The sequence below is a fragment of the Ptychodera flava genome, chromosome 6, assembly GCF_041260155.1.
Source record: "Ptychodera flava strain L36383 chromosome 6, AS_Pfla_20210202, whole genome shotgun sequence".
NCBI lineage: Eukaryota > Metazoa > Hemichordata > Enteropneusta > Ptychoderidae > Ptychodera > Ptychodera flava.
The window spans coordinates 3,246,042-3,262,476 of record NC_091933.1 but is presented as its reverse complement, the minus strand read 5'-3'; the positions used below and the strand labels follow the sequence as shown (position 1 = coordinate 3,262,476).

Below are 16,435 nucleotides of genomic sequence, written 5' to 3'. Positions count from 1 at the left end.
CATTCAGCAGAAACAACTCTGTTTTGGGCCATATGGTATGTTTAATTTCTGTTTCTAAAACTCCAATGAAATGCCAACAGAACTAACGTACTGGTACACTTCCAGCACAGAGTATGCATCCTGATTGCATATCCAACGTAACAGCGTGTTACATGATGTGGTATTATTTGGCGTGGTAAACAGCTTGGTAGGTGCTTCAGTCTGGATCTGACACTGTAAAGTTCTGAATAACCTAACACATAACAATAAGGAGTCCATTGTTTATTGTTGCCAGGCTGAATGTCAACACAATAAATCATGAAATCTGATAAGTTAAACACTGTATTGTCTGCGACAAGCATTTTGTCTGCACACAGACAGTCATTCTACTGTGCTCTGCGCTCCTGAATAAAGTTTACATGGAATTTTCTTATTCTGATTAAAAAAAAAAACCATCAAAATTTTTAATCTCAGATTGTATGTCATGGTCTGCCCACCAAAAGCAGTCACATTAACTATATCATGCAAGCAACTACTGCCTCTGTGATAGTGTAAACTATGGCCGCTTTGTCTGTGCTCAATTTCCTTCTGAAGTCATTGTTCAATCAATGTCAGTTGAACAGCTTTGGAAAATGAGATTGAACTTTTGTGTTCTTTGTTTGTTATTGTTTTACTTTTCAGGTCTGCAAGGCCATTGTCATGGTTTGTCGACATTGTCACTCACTCACTTGGTTTTCAGTTACATCTTGAGACAGTACTTTAGAAGAAAGTTGTTTGATTGAAAATCAAGTAACTAAAAGTATGTGGTGTGGTGTGTAAGGGGATTTTGAATCAGACTGGGCGAGAGGTAAGTACGGGAATCAAGGAACAGAGGTATGGTGGATATATAATCAAACATCAAGGTTCAAAATCCACATTTTAGATAGGGCAATCTTACTAAAATATTGAAATTGAAAGGAAAATGTGATGTCATCAAATACATTTGCACACTGATCTTTTATATGTTCATGTGGTATCGCAGGTAAAATATCTGGTTGACATGGTGATGACCCATGTCTTTCACATTTCAGAGACTCATTTGAAGAAAATTTGTGCAAAACTTGGACAAAAAAATAATGCACCTGAAACTTTGTAAGACTTTGTTGTATTTGTATACTCAACATGTTCATAAATTACAGTAGAACCCAAGCCACATCCTGGCACTTACATTGTGACTGGAAAGTCAGTATTTCCATTTTTTTTTTTGAACTGAGAAAATATTATAGTTCAAAGAGATACACAGTGATGCATTCCAAATATCAATTTAAAACACAGCTGGGAAATACCATTTACGGAAACACTGTAATGTTCTATGCAGTCTTAAAAGCCCTGATAACCTTACAAGCCCTCTACCTATCTCTACCTACTACTAAAGTTAGCCCCTGTGAACTGGTCAATGGTAAATCAAATTTTCAATTCAGCCTCAATGACATTTCAAAAACTTAATGTGTATGCAGATCCAAGAGACTGGAATTAAACTGTCATAATGTTTAAGGATAGTTTATTTGCTGTCTTAGATCTTCAAATTCACTGAATGACACAAACGATATACTTACATTTTCAAAGGTTAAAAATAATGGTCACCATTTAGGAAAGATTCATACAGCTTGTGATATGAAAAATTTACAAGCAGTAGGATATATATTTTATCTTTTAAACCTTACGTTTCCTGTGTATAGGCCAAACCTATCCAGAAGGGATTTGAAAATCTATTGAGCTGTGGATATCTGCAATCTATGCACTGCTGACGTCAGTGTTCAGTGATAACAATCCATTATTGTAGAGATCATGCTGGTGTCAAACTCTGAGGTCAACAGGATTATGGCACAACAGTCCGGATACAAAACATCTTTTATTGGTGCTTGTCTTCACCAGTGACAATGTTATGTGACTTGCCTTATTCTAATTCACAGGGCAAGACTTGAGATCACAGGGCTCATGCTGAGCTGCAGTACAATTCAATGCTATCCTAGGGGGGTATATTTGTATCTATTCATTGAGAAGGTGCTCTCAGACAAGCAATGATTAAAGGTCTGGTGAAATGGTCCCGTTCGTGTGACTGAATATCTTTCAGGGGGTCAATACTATTACACTCGCAACAGAATTGCAACCTAAAAGTACGCGCAAGTGTTAATTTTTTTGATATTTCTATGCGCGGCTTTCATGGGGTCATTTTGCGACACTCAGGTCACGCCCATAGCGGGGATAATGGTTGGCCGTCTGTGACGTCACTGGTGTGTTCATTTACATCGAATAGCGGTCCAACGCCGCCTTATCTCTGCCGGTATCCGCTAACAAACACTGTTCGCGCTGCCCATTTGCCACGTTCGCCAATGCGAATCGAAATCCGAAGTGGCGAAAAAAAAAATCGATCCTAATTCGCCACAGCGGCGAAACTGATTTTTGTTTAAAAAATATGGTAAAATAAAGAAAAAACGTGGGTTTTTTAGTCTTTTGTTTAATCTGCGCTTCTCTCTCGGCGATTCGCAAAAACTGTGTCTACTTCCGTATATTATTGCGTTCTTTCCGTCGTACGTATTTGCAATCGAGCCAAGTCTCGCGAGAGATATGACGTCATTTAGTCTAGTGGTGTAAAGCATGCATAAATGGCTCTCGTGAGAAGTGAAACTTAGACACACGCGAGCCCTCGCGATAAATTTGACGTCATTTTGTCTAGTGTACAGCGGGCAAAGGAACGCTCGCTCGCGAGAATTGAAACTTTTGCTATACATAGCAGACATACGCATTTTAATCGAGGCAACAAGGATCGGTGTTGCAGTTGATTTACATTGCGGTCTCGATGTTCTGTGTTGTGCATTTTAATCACAGTCTTCAACATTCCATGTTGCGGTCGATTTGCATCGCGGTCCTCGTGGCGCGGTATTCCCCGTTGTTCTTCAATTTAATTGCCGTCCCAATGACGCGTTCCGTGTTGCTGTCGATTGCATGGAGGACTCTACCTCCATGATTTGTATCGCGATCTCTACGTTCCGTGTTCTTGTTCGTTTTAATGGCAGTCTCAACATTCAGTGTTGCTGTTCATGCAGCTGATTTGCATTGCGGTCCCAACCTTCTGTGTAGCGAGTAGCGAGGCAGGCCCAGCCGAGGGACCGTGGCCGATCGTAAGAACCAGCAGAGACAAGCACATTATCATGGTTCTTGAAAACAATCAACACTTGACGGGAACTTGAAAAAGTTTACAGTTGAGCCGTTCATGTTCTTGCCGCTGTCACAGCCACCAAAAGAACAACGTTCTTCCATAGTGAAGGAGGAGGACACTGTCCTGATCATGTAAGCGGAAACCCTAGAAGTTACCCCCCGTAGGGAGCTTACGGAGGTGTGAAATACCTTACTTCCCGTTATGAGATACGGCGTCGGGCAAACTTCGGAAAGCCGAAAAAAGTCGACTGGAGAGGCTCGGGGGACACGCCCACATTGCATTTTTCTTTTGCCATATTTCATAATCACGCGCGCTAAACGGAAAAAGAAATGAATGTAACTGTTTTATAGACCATCAACTGTATTTCTGTGATTTTGCAACATGGGCATTTCACCAGACCTTTAATACCATAAGGAAGATGGTCTCAGTGTACTCCTGCAGTTGTACATGTACTATTCAAAGAACAAAACTCAAGACAGTACTAATACATTGGAATTGAAGATGGCTTCACTGAATTGGTTGCTTGCATGGGTATTGACCTCTATCATGAACTTACTGGATATGGCACATCCTGATCAAAACTGAAACTTGTAACGTTTGAATTGCCTAGATAAGCAATTGGAGTGTTTTGCTAGCATGTGAAACTGTACTGTGGGCTCAACTCAATAAATACCAAGTAAATAAAATCTTTTGAAAAAAATCACAAATTTGCAAAATTTTACATAAAGTGATGAGGTGAAAAAGCTTGAAATTTGCATAAATCTCATGAGGTGTATTTTATGTGCGTATTGTACTGTAGCCATGGTGATTAGTTACTATTGATATCAATTCACCGATCATTGAGAGCAAGTACACTGGACACGAAATCATGGAGTTCAATAAAATCAGCAATCACAATATTTACACCTTTCGCTCCGATAGTCTTATCCTTCAGATAAAATTGCAAATTTCTTATTGCCATAATGGCACAGACACTTTTCAAATCTCTTCCTATATTAGCTAAAATAGTTGTGCCTGTGGGAGTTAAGACTCCCTGGGTAACATGAAATTTGTCCGGATTCCTGCCCTTGGTGTGGTAGGCTTCTAGGATATTGACCATCTTTGGGGCTTCTGGGGTGCGGGGCCAGACTGAGGGAATCATGCTCCCATGCCACAGGTTGTGGTTGCTGTGAGCTATGTCGTTATGGTAAAAGACAATCACCTGCCACTGATTTTCCCAGAGAATGTTGAGGGCACAGCCGTCCACATCAATGCTGGGACAGATTTTGCTGCCAAAAATTTCCATGAGTTGTTTGGTTAATTGGGTGTGATGGGTGTCCTGCATGTCAAACAGGTGGTTGAAGTCCAGTAGAACGACTTCTTTGGGATGGCTTTCCAACCAGGTGTTGATCTCATTCATGGCATCCACAACTTTCCCAGCAAACAGTCCATGGACAAAGTGGAGGTCCTCCTTGCCAAGGCAGCTGGAAACTCGGAGGTCAAAGTATCGGATGCCACGATCCAGTTGTTCCGTTAGAGTGAGGCTCTGATTGACAGACCATTTGTAGACGATTTCCTTGGCCTTATTACCAAAAAAGTGGACCAAGTTTCTAATTGTATCTGGAGATCCCGGAGCTACTCCTGATTTGACATCCAGGCTACTTGTAAATGAGTTGTGGGACCCTACAGATACATGAGAAAAAGAAAATGAAAACAAAAAAGAAGTTGATTTGTGTTCCATCTAACATGAGAATGAAACAAAAACTCTGAAATATTTATAACTGTGAAGAAAGAGACTGGGTATTTATAGCAAGGAGAACTAATTAAATGTACATCTACACAGAGACAATTGCATTAAACATATCTGAAGGACAGAAGTAGTGTTTTTTACTATTTTTGTGGCATTTTTGTGGTTCCAGTCATTAAAGTATCATTGAAGTATTATGAGTGATAAAAAGTCCAAGGATAAATGGGTTCACACTGAGCATACCATGTCATGTATATATCAGAATCTTGTCAATGGAAAGCAATCCAAGGACTAGACTTGACCTTCATTAGCAACAAGTGTTACAGATCATGCATATACACAATAATAAAGACAGTAACAACAGTCAGACATGGTCTTCTACCTGGTCTTTCTGTCTTTCAACACGTTTAGAAATAGAACTAGACACTGTCGTAATATTCTCCATAAATAAATTAATTAATTAATAAATAAATAAATATTCTGCTGTTAAAAGGCTGTTAAAAAAACTTCCTGTGGTAATTTACAACCCTTACTACCTATCCCAAGTATGAAATTGCTATCTACAATGGCAAACTAGAGACCAACTGGATGTTGTACGTGAATTAATATTCTACCAATATTTCAGAATTGTAGTTTACACCTTTGAAGCACCTTCCATTAATATTACCAATAATAAAATAAAACAAAAAACATCAAACCTGTTTCTATTACAGGCTGTATGTATTCGTTCCACAACATTAGATCAATGTTTACAGGACTGAGACACGCAGACTTACATGTTAAATGATTCCACATTGCTACCAGGTAAAACTGCTGTTTGTATCTATGGTAACTGATTAATTCTGACAGTGATTGATAACACCTATCACATCTACACCGCATGCATACTTTGGCAAACACCTATCACATCTACACAGCATACATACTTTGGCAAACACCTATCACATCTACACAGCATGCATACTTTGGTAAACACCTATCACATCTACACAGCATGCATACTTTGGCAAACACCTATCACATCTACACAGCATGCATACTTTGGCAAACACCTATCACATCTACACAGCATGCATACTTTGGCAAACAACTATCACATCTACACAGCATGCATACTTTGGCAAACACCTATCACATCTACACAGCATGCATACTTTGGCAAACACCTATCACATCTACACGGCATGCATACTTTGGCAAACACCTATCACATCTACACAGCATGCATACTTGGCAAACACCTATCACATCTACACAGCATGCATATACTTTGGCAAACACCTATCACATCTACACAGCATGCATACTTTGGCAAACACCTATCACATCTACACAGCATGCATACTTTGGCAAACACCTATCACATCTACACAGCATGCATACTTTGGCAAACACCTATCACATCTACACAGCATGCATACTTTGGTAAACACCTATCACATCTACACAGCATGCATACTTTGGCAATTGGAAACACAAGCATGCCAGCAGCACAACATTTCCCTCCATACACTTAATAATTTGATAATTGATGATACAAGTGGCACCTTGTAGTGTCATTTTCAATCACAGAGGGCAAAGGGCTGTTAAAAACAAACTTAACAATTTGACGACGCTGTTGAAAACATAATGATAAATGCTGACTGTAAAAGAGTTTGAGACAGTCTGACACTCATAACAACTTGATATACCGTTCAAGTGTCTGGTGATTTGAGAATTTAATTTGCAGACTTGCTGAACTTGGTACCTCTGATATCAATGTGGTGTTTGTTAGAAAAGGGTGATGTCAATGTTTACTGCTCAACCTCAAATAAGTTCTGCTTACACATTGAATTTACTGTTATATCAGCAAATATTTACAAAGTTGGTCAGTAGAAGCTTGTCATTCATTTTAATTTACTGAACAAAAGCAATCTACTAGTCTGTATAACACAACCACTTCACCTTAAATCTAAGAATTTTAATGAAGAGACCTACCTAGGCTCAAGATACCACAAACTGGAGGTTGACCAAACCGTATGAAATTAACTATTCTTATTCTGAATATCAGGGAAAAATGCAATCATATTTGAATATAGAAACCTGTTTTGATTTTGATGACAGTGTCTCTACTATATTCATCGTGCACGAGGCGGTACAAGATGAAATTTTCATGATGTCATCATTCTTCAACTATATGTAATGATATAGTCTATAATAAATCCAAACACAGGAAAAGAATGTGTATCAGAGAAAGAAACCATGCAATTAATTATTTATAAAACAGCCACATTTCTTTATCTAGTAGGCGTACTCTTCTTCATATGTGCTTATCTACTTTTACACTTTGCAAGTCTTTCTCTGTTCTTCAATTTGGAATCCTTTGACAGAGTTTGCTTTCTGTCATTTTGTGTCCTTTTTTTGAATTGTAACTACAACAAATTTGTGTTTTATACTCTTCAATATTTTATTCCCATGCAGGTGGGATAAAAATGATTTTATGGAGTTCAAGCAATACGAAATATTTTCCTCAGTGATCAGTATATCAAGGAAAATCATTTAGCATGTAAGGAATATTCATACTTGCTATATTTATAGTTTGATTGTAGATGTTACGTAGCTGTATTGACATGTGGGTGTGTATTATGACAACAATTATTTTGACATGCACTTCATCATTGCTTAAATTTATTTACATAAAATATGTAAGTTTATCTGAAATTTAAATATGGCAATCATATACTCACGCTACAAACAAACAGCCTATTTGGTCACTTAATGAAAGTCAAATTTACAAGAAATGACAAGTAATACCCTGAACTAGAGATCAATATTAGTGAAGCCAATATGACTGCAATGCTTAATTACAAAATCTGGAAATTGATAATTATTTTTACTTGTAAGCAAAGCTCAACAAATCTTGAAATGTATTTCTCCTTTTATCAATATCCTCCCAAGTCAATCTTTTAAAATTGCTTTAGCTTTTATTGAAATAATATTTTTTGAAATATTTTAATTTATAAGAGTATTTTGTTTGTCACCATGGCAACTGAATAATAGCATGTCAAAACACATAAAAGATCAATTTATGTTGATAATATGCTAAGAGTGTTAAAAGAGTTCATTTGTCACAATATTGAATGGTAAATACTCAAAGTTTAACCCTAGGGAGAGGTGATATAATCAGGACACTTGATATTTCTGTGAAATATTATCAAAGTCCTACAAGCTGAGATAATTTGAAATACTGGACTGAATTTAAAATTTAAGTTTCTAAAATGAGTTTAATATAGTATATTTGCTGATTAAGTTTTCTCCAGCTCAATGCTCTAATTGTTCCCAGGGCCCTTCATGCAATTCTAATGAAACTTTCTTCAAATTATGAGCCAAATCCATGGAGGCAAGACTGAAGATTAGTAGATACAAAGACATTTGTTTAAATAGCGCTGTTTGTTACCCGAGTCCACTCATACCATCACTTTACTTAGAAGCCTCTAAGAAAATCCCTTGTATTCATAACCAAAGGTGTGTCCACTAATCTTCAGTCATCCCAAAATGGTTTCTCCTAAATTATTCTACCGGTAATTGCCTTAATTGTAAATTCATATTCAGCAATAATGCCACTCATACATTGCGCAAAAAATGTCATGAAACACTTGTTATTTAGAAAAGATCAGAGGACGTGAATGACGGAAACGAACGATTTCATCGACATAAACTGCCAAGCACTCCTAACAGTAGCCTGTCACGCCCTCACATACACTTGATATGATGGCAGAGCTCACTGTACACTGATACGCCCATTTGTTCTAAAATGATTATGATTCGCCCAAGGTCGCGACGAGGTCGATATGATATAACCATTAAGGAAACCCCAATCGAAGATCCAATGTTGAAAAATAGAAATTCACGACTAATCCGAGAACTTTCCGATATGACATGGTCAATTGAAAGTGTCGATTCAAGATAGGGGTACGGCAGTGCAACACTGTCGTAAATTTGTTTGCCCGGACAGCATAGCTAGAAGCATGAATGTTTATATTTGATTGGCCGGGCACTGAGACACCGAGACTGGACAAACGGACAGTATTGATGATCTAGCTATTGTTTGAGGACAATTTAACAACCTGGCTTTACCTGGAATCGCTATATTCTTCAAAGGTTCACAGCACAATTTCTCGGATAGATTTGCCATCCAGTTTGAGTAATCTCGCTCAGTTTCTGAACTCGACGAGGCTGCGTCAGGTTGGTCTGGCTCCGCCATTTTGTTGACTTGAATTTACCCATGATACACTGCATATAGATACGGATCTGGTGTATCTCTTTCATCTGTGTGGTAACTTATAATACACACATACATACCATACATACATATATACATATATACATATATACATATATATATATATATATATATATATATATATATATATATATATATATATATATATATATAATTTACATATATATATATATATATATATATATATGTATGTATAAATATATAAAAATATATATATATATATATAAATATATATTTATATTTATATATATATTTATATATATATATATATATATATATATATATATATATATATATATATATATATATATATATATATATATATATATATATATATATATAATATATATATATATATATATATATATATATATATATATATATATATATACAGTGTTTCAGCCAGCGTGCGGCATTGCGACATTTGATGCAATTTTTGTTTTGTTCGGTCCCGATAAAATAACCGTTGTGGGTCACCATGACGCAATCTGAGCTAGGCCATATTTTGTGGCTATTGAATTTTTAGACAGTGCCTCCTGGACAGAAAACTACAGCTAACAATAAAAATGTTGTAAGATGTTGAAACAGTTTACCCTCCTTCCTACAAAGTTGCAATGTATTGAAACAGTTTACTCTCCTTTCTACAAAGTTACAAATTCCCTGGTACGTAAAACAAACATTGTTGCTGTTCGATACTACTAGTACAATACATCACCGGTGTACAACGTCGGTGAATACACTGACAGTCTGTAGGCTTGGTTTTGCATAGATAAGTGCCGCGTACCGGTCGTCCTTGAGTTCAAGTTTTACCTACATTGCTTGCATCAAAATTTGGCCTGCAGCTACTCAGTTGATAGTAAAAACCATAATTTCTAGGAAACTTTCACAATCAGAGTCATTGTACAAGTGAAAAGGAGCAAAACTCAGGTTTTCTGAAAGGTCAAATCTGGGTCATTTCACGTGATGTCATGAATGAAGACCCTTAAGTACACAATTATGGTTCAAAAGAAACCACCTAGGGAGGGCAATAGGTACAATCTTATGTAAAAGAGAAATTTCTCGGTGCCTTCCAATTTAAATGGCATTTAGCTTGACTGTCAGTTTTAAATTCTACTTTATTAAGAGTCATGGCAAATGGAGATTGTCAACAGTACTTGCAGTAACATATTCATTTTCAAATCTTCACATTTGAGAGCTGCAATTTTGCATGGTAACTTAACATCAAAGCAACAATTCAAGAGTAAGTAGGAGAACTATTAAAATTGTCCATTGGCATATTTCAAACTGCTATAACTTATACAAGAAATGGTGTTATTCTGAATTATTTTAATATCTTTGCAGATTCCACCACTTTCATGATATAATAATGAACATCACTAGACATTTCTTGAAAATATAAATGAAAATATTCTGGGCTAAAATGTTATCATAATCTTTGAAACAATGATTACTCTAAAACATTGGAAATTAAATGAACAAAATCATTGTGTATTGTTTTACAGGATTTGGGTTTGGCCAAACCATTTTTGTCTCAAGAAAAATACTTATGCTTAAGATGCTATTGAGCCTGCTTGATCACAACTATGACACAACACCAGGGCCATAAACACCACAATAATTGTATCTACATTGCCACTATGCTAGCCAATGCTTTCTTCTGCATGGAAAATTTTATCTGTGTGGCTCACAAAATTTTCGTCATGACTTACAAACTGCATAAATTTGCCACATTAGGAGCTTGTATCAAGTTGTCATTCTGTGAAACACTGACAGAATGCTACAGAAATATACACTTCACATTGCCACCTAATTTTATTTCTGGTGGTAAAAGTTTACCACCAGAAATGAAAAAATATACCTATCACTTTAATGTCATAAAACACAGATAATTAATGCATAAAACTGAACAAATATTTCTTTATGTAAAATACAAAACATCTTGATTTGAAAAATGAAGAACTCCTGAATACCAAGAAAGTTGTTGCCACACTTGAGATCATAAACTGCCTAAAATTTGTTCAAAGTGGCTACAAGATTTTTGATTTGGCTAATGAGTTGGCTAATCATCTTGGTGACTTAGGGGGAGCCCTACAGTTTATGTGCATACCACGTGGTAGCAGTAAACTTAATGATACTGCAAGTTTCATGTTGGCACAATTTTGCACAACACCATTGGCCTACTATATATACTGACCGTTAATGCACTCACCTGACTTGCCTATTGAACACCAAATACAGTACCAGGTCATAATGACACATAATGACACTGTACTGTTGTTTTATTGAAATACATTACATGTCCCCCAAAAATTTAATTTGTCCCCCATTCAGAACTACCATGGGTCACTGTGTCCCCATGCAAGCAAAAGCTGGCTGAAACACTGTATATATATATATTATTGCCTGAATACATGGGTTTATGTGCCCGAGAGCAGGAGACAATTTGCCCTACTGACGTCGGGCAAATATGTCACCTGCTCTCGGGCACATAAACCCATGTATTCAGGCAATAATATTTTTAATACATGCCTCTTCACAGTTATAAATGCTATATGACATTTAGTTACATGCAGTGAATTTTCAAACAATTTTACCATTATCGACCAGCAAACAGATTTTAACGACAGATTTTAACGAAAGTCAAAATAGCAGTGTGCGCATGGATATTTTACATCTAGCGTTAAGCGTCTATTTTGACGTCAAAAACGTCGAAAGGCTTCACTGGACTTGGTAACCATGGAAACCGGTCGGTACATCGTTCACCGGCCCGCTAACATCCCGGATGTTCCTCTTCAAATCAATGCACTGATTTGCACTCACATCGAGGCATGTAATAATGTTTATAATCCCAGTAGGCTACCTGGTTAATTTATGAATTTATTGGTCTCAGTGTGGCCTAAAATAGATAAAAGGGTACTAGCTGGCCCTCTCAGTAACGGAGGGTGCAACATGCTCATTTTAGTCTGAAAATTCAAGCATTTCAGTTCATGTGGGTGAAGATAATTGTCAGTAAAAAGAAGCGTGTTTGAAAAACTATCCCGTGTGTGTTTGTTTGAAACAGCAGTGTTGCACTGAGCCAGCAAATTTTAAACCAGGGGATAGAGTCCCACTAGGCCTACCGTTTATTTTAGGGATATTTTGCACATTTTTGGGACAACGTGTCAGTTGTCAATCAAATTTTGTATTATTTTATTATAGTTTCACATAAAAGCTATATACCGGGACCGCATCGCTAGGCTCTAATTTAAGGCAATTGTAACAGTAGGCCTATAAGCTTATCTGTCTTCAATCAGAGCTCTGTCGGACTACAACCAAGAGCAGTGTTTTAGTTACTTTTAATCACAGCTTCGAAAGTACGTAAATATATTAACCTCAAAATAATCATACAAAACAAATGTCAACGTCTATTTTTACATCCATGAGTGCGCGAGAATGCGCCGGGGACAACGGGTTCCGTTTTGGGGACTTAGGATATAAAGGCTGCATTCACAAATAACGATTACGGGGGCTGGAGGAATCGCGATTGAAATCTTTTTTTTTTCAGATCCCCCCCCCCTAAATACCCCAAAACATTCCAAATTCCCCCTCTACATGATCAAATTTCAAGTCCCCCCGGTCCCCCAACTATCGCAAGCCCGTATATCAGTAAAGGATGTGCGCGCAGAAAAAAATAAACACATGTCGCGCCTTTCCGCTCGCAGATGTTCAACACTACCTGTTATTAGCCGTTTGTAAAGTCATATTCCTACGGCAAGTTCTTAAATTTATTCATTTTTAAACGCATCAGTGAACTTTTCGGATTTATCAGTCTAAGCCAACTTGAATTAATCCAACTCTGGCCAGGTCAATTCTCCTGCCGAAGAGCACACAAAATGAGAGAATGGGCAAATCATGAATTCTGGCTAATTGTCATATTGTAAAAAACTGAGCACAGTGACCTACCAAATATTTGTTTCAAAATTACATGACATATATCTATTAGATGCTACTCAAAATTGACAATACTGGAAGGTTAAAATATTCCATCAAATAAATGTTTTCATCTCTGAAATTTTGGGTCGAATAATGGCAAATTTGGTTAAAAAATAATTCCATTTAGTCACATATTTTTTCATTTAGTCTTTACTGTTCAAAGTTTTGCTTTTGTATTATTTTATGATGAGAAAGTGAAAATTTATAAAATCAAGCGTGGTGACTCTGTCTTTTTTCTTTAATATTTGATTATTCTCATATGGCAGAATTCGAAAATACCCGATAACTTTTAAAGTCTCCTGGTCTTCCATATGTTGCTTCCTGGCCTGATCTTGTGCACAAGTATGTTTCACTGTCACGTCATGAGCGTCATTTGACTCAACTACCATGTACATCAGAGTCAGAGCTATCTCTATCACTGCTCAGGTATACAGTGACAGTGACACTACAGTAGCAGGGTAGTATCTGATAGTGACACTGGTCACAAAGAGTAGCTGTATTCACTTTGATAATTTTGACAATATTTTTGTTCAGTTTGTTCAACTGTGTTCTTGTTCTACTCCCTGCAGCATGTTGAACTGTCCAGTATTCAGCTTGCTATCACAGCCTGTGTATGTGTACCATGCATTTGTATCACTGACAAATGAATGTCAGTCTTGAATCTAATTGAGTTACCATCTAATACATATTTGTATATACTGGCTTTGTCGACAAACTGAATATTGTGTGTTTGAGGATGCTGTAGGGAAACAGCACGAAACTGTAGTTGATATATTGCACAGAAATATTGCAAAAATCATCAACAGTTGCAGCTTCCGCCCTGTTACTAGGCTCAAGTTTGGTTTTTTACGACAAATCATACATGTTTAAATTTTGTTCAAGATAAAGGTAATGAGATATTACAAAATGGTTCTAGATTTTGTTAAACTATTACAAACATTACAACAATTGGATGACATAAAAATGGTATTCATTTTTCATTAAATTACCTACAAAAACTTGGAATTGGAAAATGTACAACGTAAAAGGGAATCGAAAGATTTTCAATTCCCCCCTACAAACGGAGCAAAATTTTCACGTCCCCCCTCTACTACCCCAAAAAATTTCGAACCCCCCTGAATTCCTCCAGCCTCCCCTAACCAATTTTTGTGGACGCAGCCTAACATTGTCGCAAGGGCGCGTCTTGGCTACAACAGCACAACATTCCGTTCTCAGGGATGTTTTGTCTAGGAAAATAGTGTATTCTGAGATGTATACAGGGAAAATGCCTGAATTTTATCAGCGTCTACTTCAGAATCATGAAATTTTAGTCCATCAAAAAATGCGCATTGCATTTCTGAAAACACAGTATGGAATTCTATGTACAAATTTTTTATATCGGATTATCAGATTATATAAAGCGTAACATAGACAAAGTTGATATCGATAAAGTGGTAAAACTTGAGAATTTACAAACAACACGATTAGAACTAATTTGATATTCATGTTTTGCAAATTTCTCAAAAGTGTTAGGTGCCATGTAGCTGCATGTTGCAATATCGCAAATTACTCATAAAACAAGTGTGTAACGTGAAAAGAAAAGCAGATTAGATAACATTTTTAGATTAAATCGACTTACTTCACCATCCAATTATCTCAAATTAGTTCCAATCGTGTTAAACGAAACATGATAAGTTTTTGGTAAAGGGTGTTTCACGTCCAGCTAGAATGTTAAGCTGGAATAAAGAGTTCGAACAGAAGGTAAACTGGATAAAACGTTGGGTCATTCGCACATGAAAATAAGTTACGGTTATTCAACTGGAAATTCCTACATAAAATATGTGTGAACAATGTAAAGCTTTATTGGTGGAAAATAAGAGGAAATGCTTTACGTGAAGGCTGTATTAAGTATAGACACATCTAAACATCGTTACTTTGGATGTCAAGAAGCGAACTTGAGAAAGTTTGGAAATTCGTAGAGGTTATTATTATTATTACAAATGTCTGTGGAACACAAGCAACTTTATCTTTCAAATGTATTGTATTTGGAATTGACATTAATGCAAATGTAAATGTAAATTTAATTATTCTAATTGCCAAATGGCCCATTCATAAATTCAGATGTATTATTTCAAAGAAATTAAGTATCGTTGAGATTTTATGCAATAAACTTCAGCTAAGAGGAATAAAACTTGATAATCAAGTAATGTAATGTCCCTTTGCTTTGTTGCTTTGATAAATGTTGATGAAACGAATAAAGTTTTGATAGATAAAAGTCTAGAAAAGACTAGAATTTATTTGTCAATAAAAATGATAGTCATGACACGTGTGTGAGCTTTGTTGACAAGCAGAATACTTTGCATATTAACATGATGTAAGGGTTGGCCAGGAAACAGCATTTGATACGCAGAACAAGAAAACTGAAAATATGACCAAAAGTTACAGCAAATGCCCCTTTAATATCTATACTTGTAGATAACAAAGCAGTTCTATAAAGGTTATATACACATTTTAAATTTTACGGTTTCTTTTTTTTTGGGGGGGGGTTCTCATTTTCGAAAGGGATATCGAGGGAGGGTTACATTTTACTTGATGGACCATCCACGATTTCGACCCCCCCCCCAAAAAAAAAAAAAAATAATAACTGAGGGCTCCAGAATTTTCCGGTAAGATTCAATATTCAATTGAAAAGTTACTTGTCCGGAGCGCGCAGTGATTACACACTCACAAGAAATGTCTCTGACCAAATATGCCTAACCGAAGTTTCCTAATATTGCGAAGATAGATGTGATTGACTGCCCTCAGTTTGCACTGAGCGTGGTGCTGATGGGGGTGTCAGTCGGGACCACGCTAGAGCGCTCTATAGCCCTCAGTCAAAACAGGAATCTTCTGTGCAGCGCCCTCAGAGACCTGATCGCACACCTATTTTGTTTTTTGCTGGAGTCAACGGATTTGAGACGACTGGACATCAGTAAATTTCGTAATATTGCTGCCTTAAGTAGGCTCCATAATATCTTGACTACAACATTGAACTATACTATTTTATTATACTCTAATATATTATTTGGACATGACTATTTCTAGTATGTACCATTTATGGGTTAATCAGATTATTCAACAAAATTATTGCATAATATTTGGCAGCATCAGTGCTACTCATATATTTTGTTGTTTGATAATAGATCTCCAGTCCATATAATAATGTTTGGAACCCAGATATATAGCACAGCTAGTCGCTAGTGATTTGATACACAATGTCTGCCCCTGTAAGAATTTGAAATATTTCAGGGGCCCTCAC

The 16,435-nt window shown here is 36.6% G+C and overlaps 1 protein-coding gene across 1 annotated transcript; it reads right to left on the bottom strand.

Moving 5' to 3' along the window:
* Positions 1-1,502: 1,502 nt before the first annotated feature.
* On the bottom strand, positions 1,503-9,177 carry LOC139134607 (PI-PLC X domain-containing protein 3-like). The gene is made up of 2 exons (XM_070701527.1): positions 9,021-9,177; positions 1,503-4,840 (listed from the first exon to the last, which is right to left on the bottom strand). The coding sequence occupies exons 1-2, from the start codon at positions 9,145-9,147 to the stop codon at positions 4,008-4,010; spliced, it is 960 nt and encodes a 319-aa protein (XP_070557628.1). The 5' UTR covers positions 9,148-9,177; the 3' UTR covers positions 1,503-4,007.
* Positions 9,178-16,435: the final 7,258 nt, after the last annotated feature.

Bases quoted from the DNA above. Each gene is read 5' to 3' on its own strand.
- LOC139134607 (XM_070701527.1), bottom strand. From the start codon at position 9,147: ATGGCGGAGCCAGACCAACCTGACGCAGCCTCGTCGAGTTCAGAAACT. The intron at 4,841-9,020 runs GTAAAGCCAGGT...ATGTATCTGTAG, and splicing joins GAAGAATATAGCGATTCCAG to GGTCCCACAACTCATTTACA.